The sequence below is a fragment of the Gopherus flavomarginatus genome, chromosome 5, assembly GCF_025201925.1.
Source record: "Gopherus flavomarginatus isolate rGopFla2 chromosome 5, rGopFla2.mat.asm, whole genome shotgun sequence".
In the NCBI taxonomy this organism is placed as follows: Eukaryota; Metazoa; Chordata; order Testudines; family Testudinidae; genus Gopherus; species Gopherus flavomarginatus.
The window spans coordinates 3,668,107-3,691,108 of record NC_066621.1 but is presented as its reverse complement, the minus strand read 5'-3'; the positions used below and the strand labels follow the sequence as shown (position 1 = coordinate 3,691,108).

Genomic DNA, 23,002 nt, shown 5'->3' with positions numbered 1-23,002 from the left:
CTCCTGCAGAACATAACAGAGATTTAGGACCCACTGGCTGGACCTGTCCCATGCAGAGATCCTCAGTGCACTCAGCACTTCTTGCTGCTCACCAGGGCCCAGATCCACAAAAGTATTTAGGCTCCTAATTCCCATTAATTTCAACAAGAGTTTGACATTCAATACCTCTAGATGTGGGCCCATGTGTCTCCTGCCTTACCAGCGGACGGGGAGGGGAAGGAACTGCTCAGCGCACACACATTCTACATCTTCTGGCTTTGTTTGAGAATTATTTGTAACAAAGCAAGTGGACACCAGATTTGCTTAGGACAGGGGGGCTTTTAGAAAGAGAACACTTTACCGAAAATGTCAACCATTGAGGAGAGTGAGAGACATGGATCTTTTTACTGTAATATCTGTTAATTCTTGCAAGGGACTCAGACCCTGCAGAGGTGAGCGTGGGAGAGAAGGATAAAAACCCTTCCAGGAAAAGGCCACAGCCTGATGTACTGAAATAGACCAAAGTGATGGAAATTGCAATGAAGGAGGAGCAAATGGAAACTCCACCACTCACTCACCTGGTGTCCGTCTCAAGCTTTCCTGCCAGCTCATTCTGACTGATTCCCTTTAGGGCTTGAATGGCCACCTCAACAGCCCCATCCATCGTGTAGTACTGCACCAGCAGCTCACACACAGTCAGGGAGTCGGCCTCCTCCAGCATCCCATTGGGGATTCTCTTGTACCCCTCTGGTAGCTTCATATGGTTCAATTTAGACTTGAATCTCTGGATATCTGTACTCCCCAGCTCATCCAGAGTCTCCTGCAGGGCGTCTCTCAAGGTCTCAGGCATCTTGTCTTGGATGTCTGCTGAAAACAGAGCCTTGTCTGTCACTATATCTCTCCTTTTATGTCTTTTAGTGCCTGCCTTCCCTCCTCCTCAGCCTCTGTGTCTCCATCTTCTCCCAGCTCCTCTTCCTCACCCCCTCTCCCTAGGACACAGAGCTAAGCGGGAGAATGAGAACTGGTGACATGAACTCGACTGATTTCCTGGAGACTGGCCACTGATGGGTGGACAGGGACATACCAGCTCCCACCTTCCTCTTGCCCTACACAGTATTCAATCCTCTACAACGGTGGTTTACAAACTCTTCATAAGGCTCCATGTATAATGTAATTAATGTGGCCACATAAATCACTATTTTAACTAATAAACAACTCTCCGGCTAATGCTTATAGTTGTAAAGAAAATCTTTTAATGAGACCCTCACATAAACAGATGCAGTCTACAGAGAAACTTAAACAATAGCTCAGAGAGGTGTGAAATGCCTCAGATCAACTCAAGGGCACGTTAACACTGAAACCCTATAGTGATAAATGACAAGTAGTTAACACTGTTGACATTTTAGTAGTTTCAGCCAGCTACATTACTCTTTCAAGGAGCACTAGGCTGATGGGATAAGTGACATTTCAAACAGGAGAAGCGATACATTTCCCAGCATGACTTTTGCAAATAAATCATCACTGATGCTAAAATTCAAGGAACTTTATGTCTGTGCAATAAAGTTGGAGGGAAAGGGACCCTTATGGTCTACTCCCCTTCAGAGACAAAGTTACATTATGGCTGCACCCCAAGTTTTTACCAAAAGTATTTGCCAAGTTCCATATTACCCAGCCCATTCACCTTCTGGTCTTTCACCCTAACCAACATTCAGTAAAAAACTCTTCAGAATTCCACTGAAACAAATACTTGATGTGGCCTGTAGAGAAAAGGGCAGTAAACTCACCACTATTTGACTGGTGTGTATTTTAACTCTCTTGTGTTCTCCAATATCCAGAGTCATATCCGAACAGAGAGATCCAGAGGATATGGGAACAGTCTCTCCAAGGGAAACTCTATTGCCACTTAAACAAGTCAGAACCTAGAGAACTACATTGTAGAGGAGAATCCTATAATTGTAGCTTAGCACTGAAGGTGGAGAAGTTTCCTCAAGTCTCATCTAACCTGTCCTCACACCGGTCCAAGGTAGGATGATCCCCTCACAGTTTATTCTCTGGGGTTTAGAGATGGACTGGAGGGTACCTGATGGTGGTTCTCCACTGGGCAGGGCCCTGGGGAACAGACTGCAGGGACAGTCCTGTTCTGGGTCTCCCAGTGGCCATGGACTTGATGGGACCTGACCCCTGTGCTGCAAGCAAGAGGATCCGGGCCTCTGAGAGAACAACTCGGATTAGACATTGGGATCACAAGCTCAATGAATTCCTACTGACCTGCTCGTGCTGGAGTGGAACCAGGAAGTGTCACATCCCCTGGAAGAGAGAAGAGAAGGAATGAGATACTGGATTCATATTGCTCATGGGAGAGCCCACTGGTTATCTGGTATCTGATTGGCTAAAACAGTCATGTCATGTGGCAGTGCAGTGAATTACCATGTACTGACTCTGTATCCTTGTAGCTACTGCCCTGAGCAGTAATTTCCCTGGTTCTCTTCACAGTGAGGCTAAGAGGAGGTCTTATTAATTCATTATTACCCAATGGGAGTTCAGGAGATCAGCACCTACCGGCATCAGGCCATTTTACAGCACCCACAAAGCTGAGTTTGTGAATAGGGAGGGAAGGATGGTCTTGGAATGAAGGCACCGGACTCCTGGGTTCTTCTCCTAGCCACGTGAAGGAGTGTGGGCTAGTAGTTAGAGCAGGGGATTGACAGGTTTAGACAACAGCCACGTCCTTTTGATGACCACCTTAGTATGGCTGAGAAGGTTGAAGACCATTGCCATGTGCTAGGACTATAGAGGACCTGGGGTGGCCGTAGTGGCTGAGAGACCTTGAGCCCTATGATTCTTATGGGCTAAGCAGGGAGAAATGAGACAAGAGGAAAGGATGATGCACCTATGGGTGCAACAGGCACCAGCCAATGCCGAGAAATTCAGTTCTGCTCAGTGATAATTCTCAGGAGCACAGGGCACCTGTGCACAGAAATACAGCTCTTCATTCTGGTGAATGCAGAGGTAATGCAGTTAATACTGTCCTGAGCAATAAAGGAAGAGGCCACGACAACCAAAGTACTGTCTATGAGGGTTAAGGCTCCACCTATAGGCTAGTCTGATGTTCGGTTGGGAGTGAGGCTGTTGGGATGGGTATTATCCCTGGGTCAGAGGCCAGCCAGGGAGCAATTAGTCGGCTGGTGTGTCTGTGCCCCCACCCTCTCCTGGGTGGCATCACAACCTCTCAGCCACATGTTACAGATCTGATCCCCAGTGGAGCTGCTCTGGAGAGGCGGGGGCTGAGTTTGGGAGCAAGCATTTGGGAGCAAGAATTGGAACATTCTCTCCTCTTCAGTTGCTGTGAGAATCTCCATGGCCATGGTAGGCAGAAGAACCACAGCGCAATGCTGGTGCTTGTGTTTGGGGACTAGAGTGATGTGATCTCAATGGAGATTTCCAGACTTGCTCCTCTGCTCTCTCCCAGCCCAGCCCCAGTTCATATTCTCACTGGGCCATAGGATGTGGCTGGAGCCCATGCATCCTGCCTTACTGTGTGCACACTGTTGGCCCTACAACCACAAGCAGGTACTGGGGGGCAGCTCCTTGCATAATCTGCCAGGAATTCTGGCTGAGCCTACCTGGTCTCACAGTGGCCTTCCAGACCAATCCCATGTCATTTTGCTCCATCAGGTAGAGGTTCAGTTTGTTCCCCAAGTCTTCAGTGTAGATTTCCATGTCTGGATCCAGCGGATGATCTCTCATATTGCAGTACTCCAGTTCCTGCAGCAAAAAGAGAAGCCATCTCCTCGAGGTGAGCCCACCTGAGCCGGCAAAGTAGGATTGAGTGATGCAGTGGATCCTCAATAATCCTCACCACGTTGCAAGACAATCAATCAGTCCCTTCTCCGGGGCTCACTCTGCCCTTAGCATTCATCACTCAGCCTTCTTGGCTCCCTGCAACAGCCCCACTGGACAGCAAGAGGGGGAATCTCTAGGATTCTGGCCCCTCCATCAGATTCAGCTCCCACCTCTGTGCTGATGGTTTTCAAGTCCACCCCCTACCCGCTTTGCAAGTCTCCTGTCTACTCTGGTATGTCCTGCAGCTGACTCACACTGAGATCAGTACCTAAGCTCCCCTTCCAAGCTCTTCCTTGTCTCTGCCATCTCCATTCTCATCACTTGCTCCACTGGCTTCCTGTCATCTAGATTGCAACCTCAGCATCATGTTCAGCTCCTTTCCAACTGCCTTCTCTTTACGCAGTCTCTACGATCTTTCCCTTCTCTCCATCCCAGTGGCTAGAACCCACTCAAGGCCTTTGTTGCTTCGTCTTAAATGATCACAAGCTCCACTTCTCTGATCTCTCTGTTTGCCAGAAGTTGGGACTGGGTGACGGGATGGATCACTTGATGGTTACCTGTTCTGTTCATTCCCTCTGGGGCACCTGGCACTGGTCACTGTCAGAAGACAGGATACTGGGCTAGATGGACCTTTGGTCTGACCCAGTAGGGCCATTCTTATGTTCTCTCTGTCTCAACCAAATGCTGCTGCAAAATTCCACAGCAGATTATCTTCAACGCCACACTGAATCAGCACTGACTGAGGGGAGAACTCCCCCTACTGTGCTACCCACGCCACTACCTACAGCGCAGCACAGCTCCCCTTAATACCATGCTTGAGGGCAGCAATGACTAGAGTGAGGAGAGAACATCCTACTAAGTAAAGTAATGCACATTGGAAAAAATAACCCCAACTATACATACAATATGATGGGGGCTAATTTAACTACAACTAATCAGGAGAAAGATCTTGGAGTCAGCATGGATAGTACTCTGAAGACGTCCACACAGTGTGTAGCGGCAGTCAAAAAAGCAAACGGGATGTTAGGAATCATTTTAAAAGGGATAGAGAATAAGATGGAGAATATCTTATTGCCCTTATATAAATCCATGGTATTCCCATGTCTTGAATACTGCGTACAGATGTGGTCTCCTCACCTCAAAAAAGATATACTGGTACTAGAAAAGGTTCAGAAAAGGACAACTAAAATTATTAGGGGTTTGGAACGGGTCCCATATGAGGAGAGATTAAAGAGGCTAGGACTTTTTAGCTTGGAAAAGAGTAGATTAAGGGGGGATATGATAGAGGTATATAAAATCATGAGTGGTGTGGAGAAAGTGAATAAGGAAAAGTTATTTACTTGTTCCCATAATATAAGAACTAGGGGCCACCAAATGAAAATAATCGGCAGCAGGTTTAAAACAAATAAAAGGAAGTTCTTCTTCACACAGTGCAGTCAACCTGTGAAACTCCTTGTCTGAGGAGGTTGTGAAGGCTAGAACAGGGTTTAAAAGAGAACTGGATAAATTCATGGAGGTCAAGTCCATTAATGGCTTTTAGCCAGGATGGGTAAGGAATGGTGATCCTAGCCTCTGTTTGTCAGAGGATGGAGATGGATGGCAGGAGAGAGATCATTTGATCATTGCCTGTTAGGTTCACTCCCTCTGGGGCACTTGGCATTGGTCACTGTCAGTAGACAGGATACTGGGCTGGATGGACCTTTGGTCTGACCCAATATGGCCGTTCTTATGTAAGCCCCCATCCTGTTACTGGCAGTAAAGCACCTCCTAGTGCCACGCTGGGACATTGCGCTCTGTGCTGACTGTGAGGGGAAAGTGCCTCCTACTGAGCTACCCACACCATTGCCCCTCAGTACAGCTTCCCTAGTGCCACGCTAAGGCACTGGGGTCAGCACGAACTATGAGGACAGAGCACCCTCTAGCACCACGACTCAACTCTAAACACCCCCCAATATCTGTAAACCTCCATGGCAACAGACAGTTTCAATTTTACTTACATCAGGAGTGACCTCTATGTTTGATGAACTAGACACAATATAACAAGATCCAAAGTGCAGGGGCTTGGTTTTAGAAGGCTTGCGAACTCGTATTGATTGGTAATTCTTTTCATTCTCATCAATCGCCTGTGAAGTACAAGAACAGTCATTTCTTGGAGTTAGAAACACAGATGGCTGGACCCAGAGGAGACAGGGTCATGGTTCTTTTTTTACTGTTACACTGCAGCATTTAAGGAGAAAGGCCTTTGTTAATACAGGGGCAGTGGTATTACAAAGGCAGTGAGTGAAGAGTAGCCTCGGGAGACTTTCATTTTTATGATGCTTTGCTCCTACTAAGGAAAGAGAAATCTGCTCCATCTGTCCAAGTTCTCCTTTATTCAATTAATGGCTGGATCCATATTATTTCAACCCAAAGAAAAGGTGACTCACCATGTGCGGTAATTGTGGGTCTTCAAGATGTATTTCCCTGTGAGTGCTCCACTCTAGGTGTGCTGTGCCCCCTGCACCTTTGATCAGAGATTTAACATAGGAGTGTCCATTCAGCTGGCAGATGCATGTTACTCAGTCTAATGGACCACCCCAGTGTTATAGAGCACTGCATATGTGAACTACCCTCAGTTTAAAAGGGAGCTAGATAGATTCATGGCAGATAGCCATTGATGGACCTATTATCCAGGATGGGCAGGGATGGTGTCCCTAGCCTCTGTTTGCCAGAAGCTGGGAGTGGGTGACAGGGCATGGATCACTTGATGATAATCTGTCTGTTCATTCCCTTTGAGGCACCTGCCATTGGCCACTGTCGGTAGACAGGATACTGGGCTTGATGGCCCGTTGGTCTGACCCAGTATGTCCGCTCTTATGTTCTTAAGTTCCTTCTCTATTACGAAGCTGCATGGCAGAGAACTCCAAAGAGGAGGGGAAGGAGAGCAGGTACCGGAGCACCCATAGGGACACACATCCAGAAGAACCATAGTTACTGCACAGAGTGAGTAACCTATTCTTTTTTGAGTAGCATCCCTATGGGCACACTCTAGTGACTACTGAGCAATTCCTTCTAAGGAGGAGGGAGATTTGGCATGGAGTCCAATATTGAAGAAAGTACAGCACAACCAAACGCAGCATCAGAAGTGGATAAACTAACTACAAAAAGGTGAAGGGCTACAGAGCTCAGTCTCTGCCTCAGATGGAGGTGGGTGAGAAGGAACTGAGGGGGGGTTGCCCGCAAAGTGCTATATAACAGGGCAGTGCACAAGACTGAGTAGGATGCATGCATGGGCCAAACAGACACGGTTATGTGAAATCTCCAATTATAGGCACAAGGGGTGAAAATGCACCTAGAATGGAATGCCCAGAGGGAAACTACGCGAAGAAGAACCTTTGTTCAGGTTACATTATCCTAAATATTTTTCTCTCTCACTAAAATTTTGTTTTAAAATTGTGCCTTCAAACCTTCAGTGGCATCTATCTCTGATTCATTCCTAATTATACTGTAGTTTGAGAATTTATAGGACTCAAGGAATGGTGTTGCAGCTTCCATTCCTTTGATTCTGGCTACCTTGTCACTAAAAGAATGCACAAATGTGGGCCTTCCTGATTTATACTCATCTTAATTGTTCAGTTTCTAGACTCTACTGGTTACCACTTGTTACTACTGGAAACCATATAAACCTAACCTGGAACCCTAAGTTCTCTGCTATCTTCAGGGCCCAGGAGGGCAGTGTACTCCCTCACAGTCACATGTTACCTGTACATAGGTCTCACAGATTTAACAGAAATCTATTATGTCATTTTCTGGTAGAATCAACTTCAAGGAGTGAATTGTTTGGAGTCACTTGACCTTTAGAAGCACACATCACCACCGTGGCTTGTGCAGTTATTTCACCACAATGCACGAGGATGTTGCAGCTTACTTCTTCCTCTTGGCACAAGGTAGTGGTAAATCTGGCTCACATCTACTGTATATTATTATTGGATTCTCCTTTACCTGTGCTAGTGAGAGATCCCTGGGTAGCAGGTAGAGATGGAGGGTTATGTCTGCAGCCCTGCTGGACCGGTAAAGCAGCACCAGGGAGTGCACTGGAGGAAATAGCATAGAACAGATCTGTTTCCAAAGCAGTCCAATTGGAGAGAAGCTGGGGTTCTCCAGCACAGCATGGAACGGCCTCCCCCGCGTTGGACTTTCCAGGGTCATCCCACAGTCAACAAAACGGGCAACTTGAAGCTGAGAAACATCAGCTTCTGCTCCTGTTTAAAGATAACAAAAGAACATGAGATTTTACCTGTCTTGTTCCTCTTGCTATCTGATGACTGGATCAGGGCCTGAGAGTCAGGACTCTGTTCCCTGATCTGCGAGAAAGTTTCCATTTTAGACAGCTCAGTGCTCATTTACTCTCTTCAGAGTGAGATGATCATTTTGCAACTAGTGTTTCTAAATTCTTGTCCCAAAAGATCCAATGACCTTTGCCTGATTTCCCACTGAATCCATGGCTCTGTAAGGATCGTCACGGCTCTGCTCCAGGCTTCACTGGGGTTTGAGGAACAGGGATGGACAGATGCTCCCATCAGACATGTGCATGTATACAATTCACGTGTGAAAAAACAGCTCTGACACACACCTGCAAAAGCTGTTGCTACTTCCCTATGGAACCAGCTCTGGGGCTGTTTGTATTCAGTACTGACTCTCTGAATGCCCCTTCTAGTATCCTCCCTCCATTGTTTGCACCAACACCTAAGGGGCCTCGTCTGCAAGAAATAGTTGGTTCTCTCTCCATTATCTACAGGGTGTCGTGATGTGCCCTCATAGGAGCACTATTACTAATCAGCTTCAACACACCTCCACTCAGGAAGCCTTAGCTTTGATTGCAGTGGTGTATTTTGGGACTCACGAAGCTTCCATCCCAGAGCCCCAGTATTGTTTCAGGGAGCAGAGATTTCTGGGTAATTTCCAAACACAGGACAGTGCATTGTGCGATGGAGAAGCCTCCTACCTATGCTGGGCAGAAATCATCGCAGATGACCAGAAGTGACAAGTAGCTGAGCTTTTCCTTAGTGCAGACAGACCTAGTGAAAGCTGAACATTCTGCATTTGGTATTGTTATCCTGTCTCTTACCCCCAGCTAAATCCCAAATACAGCACAGCCCATGCAAATTAACCCCTGGAAATGGAGGCATGGTACAGTCTATCTATTCCAATAGACATCAAACATCCTCCTCTAACTAGTCCTTGTAGAATCCAATACATCATCATGTCTCCTTCTAGACACTGGATACAGCAACAGCCTGTTAATTGCCCACTGCAAAGTGTTACTACCAGAGCTCATTGAAAGTTTTTTGTCAGAATGATTTTCTGATGAAAAATGCCCTCTTTGCAAAACTGAAAATATCCACAAAGAAATTTAAGTTTTAACAAAAGAGTTGATTTTCCACCAGTAAAAGTGAAATGCCAGCTCCTCCGCTGCCAGTCTGAAAAGTTTTTGTCAGTTTCACTTTCTGCAGTGAAATTCACAAAAGCTTTCCCAGAGAGCTTCCAGGCCTGAGTGCTGACTTTGCTTCAACAGCTGCATCAGCTGGGGAGGCAGAAAGCTCCAGTGCTCTGCCACCTGATCTTTCCCCCAGCTTTGGGGCAGAGGAAGCCCTGACACACTACCTCCCCACATCACCCCCAAAGCTGCAGGGGAAGGTCTGGAAGCTGAGTGCACAGGTTTTCTGCCTCTGTCTCCCAGAGCTGCCAGGGGAAGCTGAGCAGCCAGGTTCTTTGCCTCTCCAGCAGCTAGGCTGAAAGTCTATTGTTGATTTCACAACAAATCAATGGTATAAGGCACCTAAATCAGTGGGAGATAAAGAGGAACTGATCACATAACTAAAAAATAATGGTAACTGAGCTACTGATGATGACTTGTGGAATGTGGAAGCAGAATCCAGACCAGTGATATAAATATTCTTGTGCCAAATTCATATAGCTGAAAAAAATGATGAACAAATCAGCGAGGAGGAAGAATTTAACCAGAAAAAACATGAATGATAATTGGGAATTGTTTAAGAACACTTTATGAGATGCCCCCAAAGTCACAATCTCATAATCAAGGAAGAAGGCTGTATTGGTTAAAAAGCTGATCCGGTTTAGATTGGCAGTGAAAGCAGTTATAAGTAATAAAAAATAATATATAACAAATGTAGGAAAAAGGAAGTTGATAATGAATGAATATAAATCTAAAGCTAGGAATTGTAGAAAATTGATAAGAGAAGCAAAGGGATAAAAGGGGAGATCTATGGCCAGCAGAGTTAAGGACAATAAGTAGCAGTATATTGGGAACAAAAACAATCATAACAATGGTACTGGTCCATTACTAGATAGAAATGGTAGAATTATCAACAATAATGAAGAAAAGGTAGATGTGTTCAATAAATATTTGTGTTCTGTATTGGAGAAAAAGAGATGGTATTATCATATCATATGATAACACTCTTTCCATTCCACTATTATCTAGGGAGGATGTTAAACACCAGCTAGCAAAATTAGACATTTTTAAATGAGCAAGTCCGGATAAATTGCATTCAACAGTTTTAAAAGAGCTGTCTAAGGACCGTTAACATTTAATCTCTAGTCTTAGAAAACTGAGGAAGTTCCAGAACACTAGACGAAAGTTAACATTGAGCCAATATTGGAAAAGGATGCATGGAATAACTTAGATAATTATAGGCCTGTTAGTCTGAAATTGATCCCAGGAAAGATAGTGGAGTGACTGATTTGGGACATGATTAATAAAAAATTAAAGGAGGGTAATATAATTAATGCCAATCAATATGGGTTTGTGGAAAAATTGGCCCTGTAAAACTAACTTGATATCTTTTAATCGATGAGATTGCAAGTTTGGTTTATAAAGGTAATAGCGTTAATGTAACATACTTAGGCTTCTATGAGGAATTTAACTTGGCACTGCATGATATTCTGATTAAAAAATAAGTTAAAAGGAGTAAAAGCTGCTAACTGGCATCTCAAAATATAATTCTGTATAAGAAATCATCACTGAATGGGTATGTTTCTAGTGGCATCCCACAGGGATTGGTTTTGGGCCCTATGCAATTTAACATCTTCATTAATGACCTGGAAAAAATCATCACTCACAAAGTTTGCAAGTAATAAAGAAATTGGGGAGTGGTGAATAATGAAGAGCACAGGTCACTGATACAGAGTGCTCTGGATTGCTTGGTAAAGTGGGCTCAAGCAAACTATATGTATTTTAAAATGGCTAAATGTAAAGAAGAAGTTACTCGACTTGTGCAGTAATGATGGCTCTTTGAGACTTGTACTCCTATGGAGGCATCACTGTTGGGTGCTCCACTGTAGGTGCGTCTGTGTCTCTGCATTGCTGATTGGAATACTTTAATATCAGTGTCTGCTCAGCCTCCACATGCACTGCTCCTTGCTTGGCTAGCTGGCGTGTGCGTGCGTTACCTCCTCAGTTCCTTGTCTACTGCAGAGTCAACTACTAGAACTCTGAAGTTGAGGGGAGGTAGGTGGGTCATGGAGAACCCATAGGGACACATATCTTGAAGAACCATCATTACTGCACAGTCTAAATAATTTCTTCTTCAAGTAGTATCCCTATGAGAGTTTCGCTGTAGGCAGCTCCTGAGCAGTGCCTACCAGTGGAGGCTGGGACTTCAGAGTCGAGTCTAATATGGATGATAGCACTGCGGCACCTAATCTGGCATCTGCAGGCAAATCCCCCAGGATGGCACAGTGTTCTGCAAAGGTATGTACAGCTGCCTAGATAGTTGCTCTGCAAATTTCTGATATAGGGATACCTTTGGAGAAGGCAACAGATGAGGCAATCGACCTTGTAGAATGTGTTACATTATGCAATTGGTAACAGAATTTAATGCAGCCCAAGACCCCCTTGGAGAGTGTCTGAGCTGAAATTGCTGCACCTTTTGATCTATCTGCAATGGAGAGGAAAGTCTTGAAGATTTCATGAAAGCTCTCTTCCTGTCCAAAAAGAAGGCCAAGGCTCTGCTTACATCAAGTGTATGAAGGATGATTTCCGTATTATCCGGATGAGGTTTGGGATAAAATGGTGGAAGCTGAATAAGTTGATTTATGTGAAATTCAGATGTTACCTTGGGAGTTCATTCTGGATGTGCTCTAAGCGTGACCTCGTCCTGTCAGTTCTGTTAGTAGAACAGCGGAGGAGGTTGATGCCTGAAATGCTTCCATGGCGTGGCAGAAGTGTGTAGGCCCAAGGATTTGAGGGTGGCTCTAGAGACTTTCAGGAGATATAGCCTTTATTCTGTCTTCTCAGAAAACTGAGTCCCACCTTGAAAGGGGAGATCCTGTATGGTCTGCTAGATCTCATACGGAAGACCAGAGACCTGGAGCCAGGACCTCTTCTCATGGCCACCCTTGTAGTAGGGTGACCAGACAGCAAGTGTGAAAAATCGGAATGGGGATGGAGGGTAATAGGAGCCTATATAAAAAAAAAAGACCCAGAAATCGGGACTGTCCATATAAAATCGGGACATCTGGTCACCCTACCCCATAGCCATGACTCTTGTGGCAGCATCAGCACCATCCAGTCCTGCCTGTAGGGAAGCTCGGGAGATTAGCTTGCTTTCTTCAACCAAGGCTGAAAACTCAGCCCAGGAGTCTAGGGGGAGCAGCTCCACAAATTTTCCCATTGAGATGGGAAAGGGCGTGATAGTTGGAATCACAGTTGCCCAAACCAGAGGCTGTGGGTCAGAGGCGTGGTATGCCCATTGTCCATAGTGAAACTGGCATATGGCAGATGAAAAGAGTGGTGGGAAGCTAGGTCATCATGCTCACGCTCTGATTCTGATGAGAAGGGCAGTGCATGGCAGGAAGTCGTCAGCAAGCCAAGGGTTCCGGGTGGACTCAGTACTGGGGCCCCAGTACTGAGCAACAGAGAGCGAGAGTCTGATGCATCCGACACTGAAAGATCTTTCATTCCCCGGAAATCTGGTGGTGCAGAGGGTGTCAGTACCAGCAGAGGCTGTCGGTGCCGAAGCTTATACCAACAGAGTCAGAGATATGGGCCTGATAGCACTGTCGGTGCTTGGCGTATCATTGGCAGTACCAGTGTTAATGACTGTAGTGATGGAGCTTTCCTCAGGGGCGGATCTTTGTTTCTCGTGCCCACTCAGTACCAACGCTTTGCCTGCACCTATTGGGTCTTTTGGCTGTCACACTTGCTCTGTTGATTCGGTACTGCGCACGCACTGGGTACCAGATTTAGATGGCTCTAGTGCTGTTGGTACCAATGCTATTGACTGAGCCAGAGATTGTTTTCGGCTTGATCAGGGCATGCTATGGGGACTCACTGGTAGATTCTTAGCGGCCTTTCATGAGTGGCTCACAGACGTCTTTGAGCTCACCTCCCCTAAAAGGAGAGGATTGTAGTGAGAGCTCCCACCAGGACTATGATGACTGAAGGGTGACTCCATGAGTAGGAGTTTGAGCCTCAGTTCTCTTGTCTTTTCTGGACTGAGATGTCAGTAGCTAACACAAGCCACATTTCTGTGGAATGTGTTTCTCTCCCAGACAGCGAACACACTGCGAGAGCCTGCATGCCCGGGCTGAATGAACATTGCTACCAAAGTTCTCTGATCAGCAGCACAGGGACGCAGATGCACCTACCATGGAGCACCTTACAGTGGAGCAACCATAGGGACATTATTAGAAGGAAAATGTGTAGATCTAGGCACAAAGAATGTAGATCATACTTACTGGATGGAGACTCTATTTTGGGAAGCTGGGACTTTTGAAAAGATTTGAGGGTGAAGGTGGATAATCAGATGAACATGAGCTCCCAGTGTGATGCTGTGACAAAAGAGCGAATATGATCCTGGGACGCATAAACAGGAGAATCTCAAGTAGGAGTAGACAGGTTATTTTACCTCTGTATTTGGCATTGGTGCAACCTCTGCTGGAATTCTGTGTCACAATTACTGGATTAGAAAAAATGCCTTCTAGTGATAGGCTCAAGGAACAAAATGTCTTTAGATTAATAAAGAGAGTGGCTTGATCGCACTCTACAAGTACCTATATGGAGAACAAATATTTAATAATGGGCTCTTCAGTGTAGCAGAGAAAAGTCTAACACGATCCACTGGTTGGAAGTTGAATCTAGACAATTTCAGACTATAAATAAGGGTATATTTTTGATAGAGGACAAATAACCACTGGAACAGTTTACCAAGGTTCATTGTGGAGTCTCCATCACTGACAATTTTTTAAATCAAGATTGGATGTTTTTCTTAAAGATAGGTTCAGGGAATTATTTTGGGGAAGTTCTTTGGTCTGTGTTGTACAGGAGGTCAGACTAGATGATCACAACGGTCCCTTCTGGCCTTGGAATCTATGAATCTAAATACCTTTAAAAATCTGGCCCATGGAAATCTGTGTGGCTGAAAGGAGCTATAGAATGATCCTTATAGCAGTATTTTACTACTGTACCTGAGAGGCACAGGAAGTGCGGGAGGTGAACGGCTGCCACAGCCCCGGCCTCAGCTGGTTCCACCACCTGGATGTTGAACAAAGGGCCGGCCACCATCCATTGCTGCTTCTCAGATGCACTCAGATGCTGATCCCAGGAGTCATATCCATAGTGGACAGTCACGGCTGCCCTCACCTCGAGCCCCAGTTCTGTTTCAGAGCAACGGAACGAGCCTGCCCTGGGGAAATGAACCCTGCACAGTGTGGGAAGAAAAGAGTTCAACACTAGTGGATGGATCTCTCTCACGTCCTTTTCTAACTGATCCCAGGTGCCTTCACGTTTATCCCCTTAACTCTGCCTCCATCTTAGCCCTGTGATTTGATATCAGGATTACTCTCTGTATAACAACAAAAGCTGGGTGACAATGAGAACACTTTGCCCTTCTCAAACCCCGTCCCTCTGAGGAGCTAATTGAGTGGATTCATTAGCCTCCTCCAAAACCTCCTTGTGAACTATGGGAACAATTTTCTCCCCAGTTTAGAGATGGGGAAACTGAAGCACAGGAAGGGGAAGTGGCTTCCCCAGGATCACTCGGTGAGCAAGTGGCAAAGTTGAGAATAGAACCCAGATATCCTCACTCCCAAGCCCTCCACCACCCGATGGCATGCTAGACCCCACTCCCTTCCCAGAGCGGGGGATAGAAACCATGAGTCCTGATTGCCCTTCCCCTCCCCTCCAGCTCTGACCCACAAGACCCCTTTCCCCTCCTAGGGCTCTCAAGATTTCTGGTTTTGCAATCACCTCACCCCCTGCTCTGATCTACCCACACACATGAGTGTCTCTTTGCATGGAGCCCACCAATATGGGATGCTGTGCACTCAAACCACTGAAGAGGGGGTGATACCAAACTCCCAGCCCCAGTTCGCACCTGTATGTCTCCTGCTTCCCATCTGGGCCTTGAACAGTTTCAGGCTGTATTTCTTCTGGAGGATCCTAGAACACAGGAACATGCATTATCTTGGCCCAACTGCGGATTTCCCATTGCAAAGCTCTTTAATAAGGGAATCTTGGTAGCTGCGGCCAAGTGTTCAGCTGGGGACTGTTTCCCTGGCTTGGGACCCTGGCAGCGTGGCTGGCAGAAGGGACTCCATAGACAGCTAGTTTCCAACCCCAGGATCAATCATTCCCCTGGGGTTTCTGTTTCCCAGGTGACCAAAGACACCACAGCCCTGAGCATTGGTGAAATACTCAGAGGTACGGTTGAGGCAAGGGAGAGAAAGAGAGAAGGGAAGTGCTGATAGATGGACGGACAGACAAGGATCTGAGTGATCCCACAATTCTTTACCTCTTCTCTGGGACACAAGTCACATTTGTCTTGTCCCCAGGGGTCCCTGCTGGGATCCTCGCTTGGGCTGGTCTCTCCTGCAGCTGAGAGAGGAGGAAAGGCCCTTTCACATCTCACATTCTTCCAGTGTTGAATAAGGAGCCCTCATCCCCTGACCAGAGTGATGGGAACTAGACATTTCCATCAGCAAACTCCCCTGCGGATGGGCCTGTTCTGTGCATCTGCCCAGCCCTGACACTCCCGCTGTGCATAGAGTGCTGGGCTTGCAAGGCCCATGGCTCTATGCTGGAGGAAAGGCTGGGATGGGAAAGATGGGGCAAAGGAGCAGGATCAAACTGTAAATGGGAGAGGAGTGGGAAGGGCATGGGTTGGGTGGAAGAGAGAGAGAGGAGAGCCCAGAGAGATCCTGCAGGTCCTGGAGATTAAATCTGATGCAGGTGCTGTACGGGCAGACTTTGGCAAACCAGTAAAGTGCTTGAAACCACTATGGCTTATTGTTAAAGGCGGTCTAGTCAGCAAGCTGTAAACTAGCCATTCAGCAATCTCAGCTTGACCAAGGCTGGGGTTGGGTTTCACAGAAAGGGCAGATTGGCCCCCATGTCCTTCCTGATAAGACTTGTGTTGAAGTTGCTGATACATGTATTTTAAAAGAGCAAGAATGTCTATTGGGGTCTCAAGGCTGCAAACGCTGGAAAAACCCATACTTGGTTAATCAATAATCAGAAGGAACCTCTTGCTTGATCATTGAAACTGCTTACTCAAAGTTTCTTTAAGGGACATGTCATTCTATTACTAATGTATAAATAAGGGGGAAAAGTTTGAGGTAGGGGGTAATCTTCAGGACTGGATCTGGTCAGGAGATGGTCAGAAAAACAGGACTAAGGGACATTTGGTTTCTTTCTGCACAGGCATGAGTGAGGCCCATCAAACCACTCGCAACTCTGGTCAATTTGCTGCAGATCCAGTGGAGGACAGGAGGGTCTGTTTGCAGATGATTCCTGGGGAGGGATGAATTATTAATAATGTCAATAACATCATTATTATCTATTTCCCAGCTGCCTTCCATCCCTAACTGCTTTCAGGGACACACATGCAGCCACCTATGGGATAATTGCCTCTCAGCAGTACTATGCTGTATGGTGTTCGAAATAAAATGATTCTCTTTTTCAAAGTCAGATTGCTGTTTGAATCTCAGTGAGAACTACTGAAAAACCAAATTTGACATTTCTTTCTTCAGTCCTTTTCAGTCCAGCAATGCAAAAACAGGAAGAAAATTATAAAGCTGTTTCTAGTTTTGTTTCTCTTTTTTCTCCGTTTTAATCAAAATTTCCAACCATTGCTATAGCTGATGGATCCCTGATGGGGCTCTTAAGGGGCTACTGCTACTAATTTGGTTGAAAAATAGGAAATATGACTTTTAAAATCCCCCCTTTTTTTGGTCTACATTTCAAATCAGAAAAATCCTGAACCAGTTCAAGTTTTGGGTTATCTGAGTAAAACCTTCCACTGTATCTAAAAGCTGGATGAAGGACGGGGGAAGGGATGGATTGTACAAACAGCAGGGATGGGTTGATGGCAGGGTGAAAGCAGAGGACAGTGCTATGTGGCCACCTGCACCCACAGGTGTGACATGGCTTCCCGCCTGCCCCACCCCTTGGTTTACCACATGCAGGAACATACAGCGGGACTTGGAAGGGTGAGATCTTGGGTCTAGAGATTGAGAGTGTCACAGACATGGCCCAGTACTGCCCCTTTCCCATACCTGGCCCAGTGTGCCCCTTCAGAGCATGAGCAACTTCTGCCCTGCTCTGCATGGGGTGCTGGGGAATGGGCTCTCACTGTGTGGGGGACACTGGGTGACTCTGCCCAATGCCCCCTGCATGGGAGCTCCCCCTCCAGCCCCTTTTGTCACAGATTCACCTGCTGCAATGTAGAGGTGAAATTGCAGAATTCCTTAGTGCATGAACCTGGAGAATTGGGACTAGAATAGATCAGATCTATGAGCTCATCTAGCCCTGTATCCTGCCCCCTTCCTGCTGTCCCCGATCAGACCAACAGGCCCATCTAGCCCAATATCCTCCCCCATCCCTCCCACCCCAGATATGACCTCTGGGGGTCTGTGCGGTATGGCAGCTGCCTGGCAGAACAGAAATACAGCTACCTCTGGGGTTGGGGCACCTGGTTAACAGCCACACAGCAGTGTTACATAGGAATTGCTCACCTGGTGCTGAAATGTAGCCACTTCTGGGGTGGGGCACAGCAGCTGGCTAACAGCCACCCAGTGATGCTGCACAAATAGGAGTTTGGGACAGGAAGTGAAAGAGAACCCTGAGCCTACTGGATTCTGAGGCTGTGCACAAGCCAAGTTGCTTGTACAGAATGGTAAGTGCAAGGAATAAAGTAGACCCACTGGCACTGTGAGAGCAGAAGTGCTTGTGGCTGTGATAGGCCAGTGCACATGTTAGAGAGGGAAAAGCGGAGCTACAATCAGCACCACCCCCCTCCTGCTGCCTCCGTCTTTGCGGCAGAACTAGGATCGGATTCAGTGTCTTCACTGAAAAGCAAAATGAAAAGTAACAAAATTTCAAACAATTTGAGCCAAATTCTGATCTCAGTGAAAGTGGCGTAAATCTAGGACCCCACTGAGTCAATGATGTCAGGGCTGGATTCTGATCTCAATTACACAGATCTAAACTTGGAGTGACTCCAAACAGATTAACCACGAGTTTCAGTCCAGTGTGCTATCCACTAGGCAACACTGCCTCCCACATTGCCCACATCTTTCCTTGAAAACAGAGGTTTGAAACTGGACAGCAGTTGAAAATTTCCTTGTACTACTATTATTCCATCACTGCAGCAGCCTGTACCGGCCTATGGTAGGGCAGACCCCTGCCCATGAAGAGCTCTCAGTCTGTAAACCTAAAAGACAATAGAAATATTTCCATGCGTGTGCATGAACTGGAATTCCTTGAAGTGGACTCTGCACATTCCCACTCATGGGATATATCAACGTTGCAGATCTGAGGGTTGACAGCAGTGCCCATTGAAGTGCCTGCCTGCCCTCCCCTTACTTTACTTGTATGTGCTGAGGGCATGGCTAGGAAAGGGGGCCTGATGCTTCAGCCACCTTGGTTCCTTCCACTACCTCCTCAAGTCCAAAGATGTCACTAGGGGCATGAGGAAGTGGGGAAGGTGGATAAGGAGTGCAAATATGCAGAGTGCAACTTGAAGAACTCTGGCTCCAGGTAAATAACCTTCATGTCTTCTTCAAATGGCTTCAGAACATTCCCTCATGGGACAGTTGGGTAAGCAGCACTCCTGTCTCCTGGTGGTAGGATGTGGAGTCCTAGTTAAACAGTGATAGTAATATATAGCTATACCAAATTAGCTCCATTCCAGATGCCAGATCAGGAGAGTGATGCTCCATGAAAATGTGAACAGAACTCCAAGTGGCAGCTCTGCAGCTCTCTAAAATTTGGACAACGCAGGCCATAGAAGCCACCTTTCCTCTTATAGAGTGTAATCGAAGCTCTCCTGGAAGAGGGACAGAGAATGTTTGGAACATTAAATATGAAGTCTAACCCACTTGGACTGGAGTGGAGATGCAATTGCCTACCCTTTACTGTGATCTTCATAGGAGAGCAACAGCCTCAATGATTTCCTGAGTTCCTTGATCACAACATACCGGTTAATGCATCCCAGAATCATGTTTGGTTTTTTTTTTTGCAACAGCATCACATTGTTGACTCATATTTAGCTTGTGGTCCACTATAACCCCTAGATCCCTTTCTGCCATACTCCTTCCTAGACAGTCTCTTCCCATTCTGTATGTGTGAAACTGAAGGTTTGCCACTGATGTGGACTGTGTCAGGCAAAGCAAGAGGAACACCCAGCACTGGGGAAGTTATGCATATAGTGCCACAAAGGAAGCCATTTTGCATGAGCATGCTGCACATGAAAACAGAAAAGTACAGGATGTACAGTGTGTACAACTGGAGAACACCTTGAAGGAAAGGAATGTCACAACCGGGACATAGCATTCTTTTTTACTACAAAACAGAGTAAGGAAAGGCACTTGTAGCAATCCTTATGGGACCAGGAGAAACACCCATGCAATTCAAAACTGAAAGCAAGGTACAAGTAAATGCATCCTTGAGACAGAATGTAGAAAAAGGTCTAGCCTACACCACAACACTAACATCACCTACATCAGCAAAACTAGTGGGATAGGGAGGGCATCCACTCTGCACAGTGAGGAAATGCTTATTTTGTAGAGTCAAGGACCGGGACTGGCACTGTGAGCACCAAGTCCAAGTGATGGTGGTTCAGTGAGTACATCAAGGTCAGGCAACCCTGAAAAGGTCTGAGCCGGGCTCGTATGCTGCACTATGTATGTGCATGCGGCCATGTGACCTAAAAGTCTGAGGCAGAAATGAGCTGTTGTGAGCTGTGATAGCACAGGGCCTTGACCTGTGCTATCAGTGACGCCATTGACTGGAAGCGAGCTTCTGGGAGGAAGGTCCTGGCATGGTAGAATCGAGCACCATTCCAATAAACTCTGTCCTCTCTACTGAGAGAAGTGTTGACTTCTGCTCATTTATCAGCAGGTAACTTGGAAAGTTGCATGGATGAGGTGAATATTGGTTCTCATCTGAGCCTCAGACCCACCCTTGACCAGCCAGTTGTTGAGGTGCGGGTAAACTTGCACCCCTCGCCTTCCCCAGAAGGCTGCCTTTACCACCACATATTTAATAAAGATCCACAGACTGCCGACAGGATGAACAGGAGAACAGTAAACTGGTAGTGAATCTGGCTCACGATGAACCAGAGAAACCTTCTATGGCCTTGGAAAATTGACATGGAAAATAGCGTCGGGGTGCAGCCTCCTGGGTGTGCAGTGGGAAGTTATTATCACCCTATTTGATTTTACCCTCTCGCTCTTCAGTTAGGCTTTTTTTTGTTGCCTTCAGCGCCAGGTGCGCCAGGCTCTCATCCAATGTGTCACGGCTCCTCTTCAGATCTTGTGCCCACATTACTTTCCACAATACTTGAAAGTGTGGACGAGGGGGCAGTACATCCCCACAAAGCACAGCTAGGATTCTGTCAATTGAGGAGGCATGTTTAATTAGCTGCTCCCGGTGTCCCTCCACAAAATGTCCCCCTGAGCTGAGGGACATAAAAACACCCCACTGAAACTCGGGGTTTGAGTGTCAGGCTCCTTCAGCTTCTATCTAGGACTGTTTAGCCAGAGCCCTGAGCTGCGGTAGGGCAAAGCTGCCCTGCTTCGAGAGAGCTCCCAGACAGTCTGTGCTTCGATTCACCCTCCCTTCCTGACGAGCAAGGAGATGTGCTGACAGCACTGTCCATATGCATGGTTCAGCCTGCTCCCCTGCACAGCCCCTCAGTGTGGTTCACTGTGGATTAATCCCGGTGGGGATTTATAACTCACGTGTAGCTCCAGGGCTGGTGCTGGTGGACGGCTCCTGTGCTGGGGTACCTGCACCTACAAGAGAGAGCAAATGGGAGAGAGAACACAAGGGCTGACTCGCTGGAACAGAAGAGATCTCGGAGCCAAGAGGTTAAATTGGAGGGATGATCTTCCTCCTGTCAGAAGCCACCCCACACCCTGGGACCTTGCTGGCCTCCTCTCCTACCCATGGGAGCCCCTCAATCCAGCTTTCACATTTGAGTTAAACAAACACCTTTCAGAGATGGTCCAGTCCTGCCTTGAGTACAGGGGACTGCACTAGATGGTATACCGAGGTCCCTTCCAATCCTACACTTCTGTGATTCCCCACCCCTGGGCCCTGCCCCTCTCTGGGACCAAGAGTCCTTTCTCTCCCCTCACCTGCTTCTTCAGCAGGAAGAACCCAGACCTTGTTAGAGAAACGAGCAGGGATGGGGAGAAATGCTGCTCACCCAGCAAAGTGATAGGAGCTCAAGGGTGGAGAGCGGGGGGTGGGGGGTACATACAACCCCACCACTCAGTCTAAACACAATGCACCACTGCCCTTTTTAACTCACACCCTCACCCTCTTTGGTAAAAAAGATTAGATCTGAGGTTTTGGCCTGGGCCAAACTCCACCCTCTCCCATATTCTGGAGGGGCTAGAATCTGACAGCAGGTTACAAATATCCCAACCTACATAAGCCAAAGCAAACCCCAGGGGCCTGATCCGCGCCCCCCCCCCTGCCCCCGAGGGGGTGCGTAGTTCCCATGGACAGGAGTGGGAGCTCCCTGTAGAACTGAGGTTACAAATACCCCAACCTACATAACAAACCAAAGTACCCAGGGTCCTGATCCAGCCAGGACAAATGCATTGTAGTTCCCATGGATGGGAACGGGAGCTGCCTGCAGAACTGAACCCCAGCCTATCGGGCAATGTACAGCCCAGCTCTGCACTGTGCAACCAGAGCCAGCTCTGTCTGGAATGGACCCGACAGCACCAAATACTGAAATAATCTCAGACGTGGGGGCAAACGCTCCCACAGGTTCACTGCACATTATAGTGTCGTGGGGATGGCGTAATAATCCGTGCCCAGCTCTGATACTGCAGTGCAGGGCAAGGGATAAACAGCCAGAGAAGTGATCTAGTATTGCCCTTGGCATGGGATAAGGGTTCATGATGGGGAGGTGATTTCCCTGATGTCATTTATTTATCCTTTAGCTTTTCATCCAGGTCTCTGTTCTCTTCAGCGACTGGTAGAGCTGGTCTTTCTGGCATTTGTCCCAGCTTGGCACCAGCTCGTACAGCTTCCGCATCTTCTCCTGGCTGATTTTCTCAGCTCTGATTGTCTGGTACTCCTCATTGTTCAGTATGTATCCCTGATTCTGGAGGAGTCTGCCAGTAGGTGACTTTGATTTTTCTCGAAGCCGTTTGAGAAAATATAGCTCTGAAATGTCATTGAAAATAAATCCTGAACTAATGTTTTTAGGGATCATGTGTTACTTGGCACAGGGAAATGGGTGGGGTGCTCATGTTCCCCCCTCCCACTTATCCCTCCACCCCCACACTCTGTCTCCTCTGCTGGTGCTGGCTCTTGGGATGCGGCAGGCAGCACAGATCCTGCAGGGGAGGGGGCAGCCCAGGAACTGTAGTGCTGCCTCCTCCTGGTGGGTGGGCACAAAAGCAGGAAGGAGACCCAGTGCCCCCACAGACACACAAATCAGGCAGACATGCACACATTTAAAGGGTACTTTGAGGAATGAGGGAAGTCTCCAGTGATTACTTGTTGCTCTGTGTGCCCCAAACCATCTCTCAATCCAAATATGATTCCTCTGGTTCCTGGTCCTTCCCCATCCTCACCCTTTTTTGGTCGTTTTTGGTTCTGTTTGGCCACAGCCTGGAGCAGGGCTTCAGGTAAAACTGTCTTGGCCCAGGGGAG

The 23,002-nt window shown here is 47.1% G+C and overlaps 1 protein-coding gene across 1 annotated transcript in view; it reads right to left on the bottom strand.

Annotated features, from left to right (window-relative positions):
• The window catches only part of LOC127052755 (uncharacterized), an 88,391-nt gene that overhangs the window by 1,314 nt on the left and 64,075 nt on the right, over positions 1-23,002 (bottom strand). The window contains exons 11-19 of the mRNA XM_050956709.1: positions 21,067-21,120; positions 15,618-15,700; positions 15,201-15,265; positions 14,293-14,525; positions 7,804-8,063; positions 5,820-5,945; positions 3,603-3,744; positions 2,248-2,286; positions 558-846 (exon numbers count right to left, since the gene is read on the bottom strand). Of these exons, the coding sequence (XP_050812666.1) occupies positions 558-846; positions 2,248-2,286; positions 3,603-3,744; positions 5,820-5,945; positions 7,804-8,063; positions 14,293-14,525; positions 15,201-15,265; positions 15,618-15,700; positions 21,067-21,120 (1,291 nt within the window). The remainder of the gene's footprint in view (positions 1-557; positions 847-2,247; positions 2,287-3,602; positions 3,745-5,819; positions 5,946-7,803; positions 8,064-14,292; positions 14,526-15,200; positions 15,266-15,617; positions 15,701-21,066; positions 21,121-23,002) is intronic.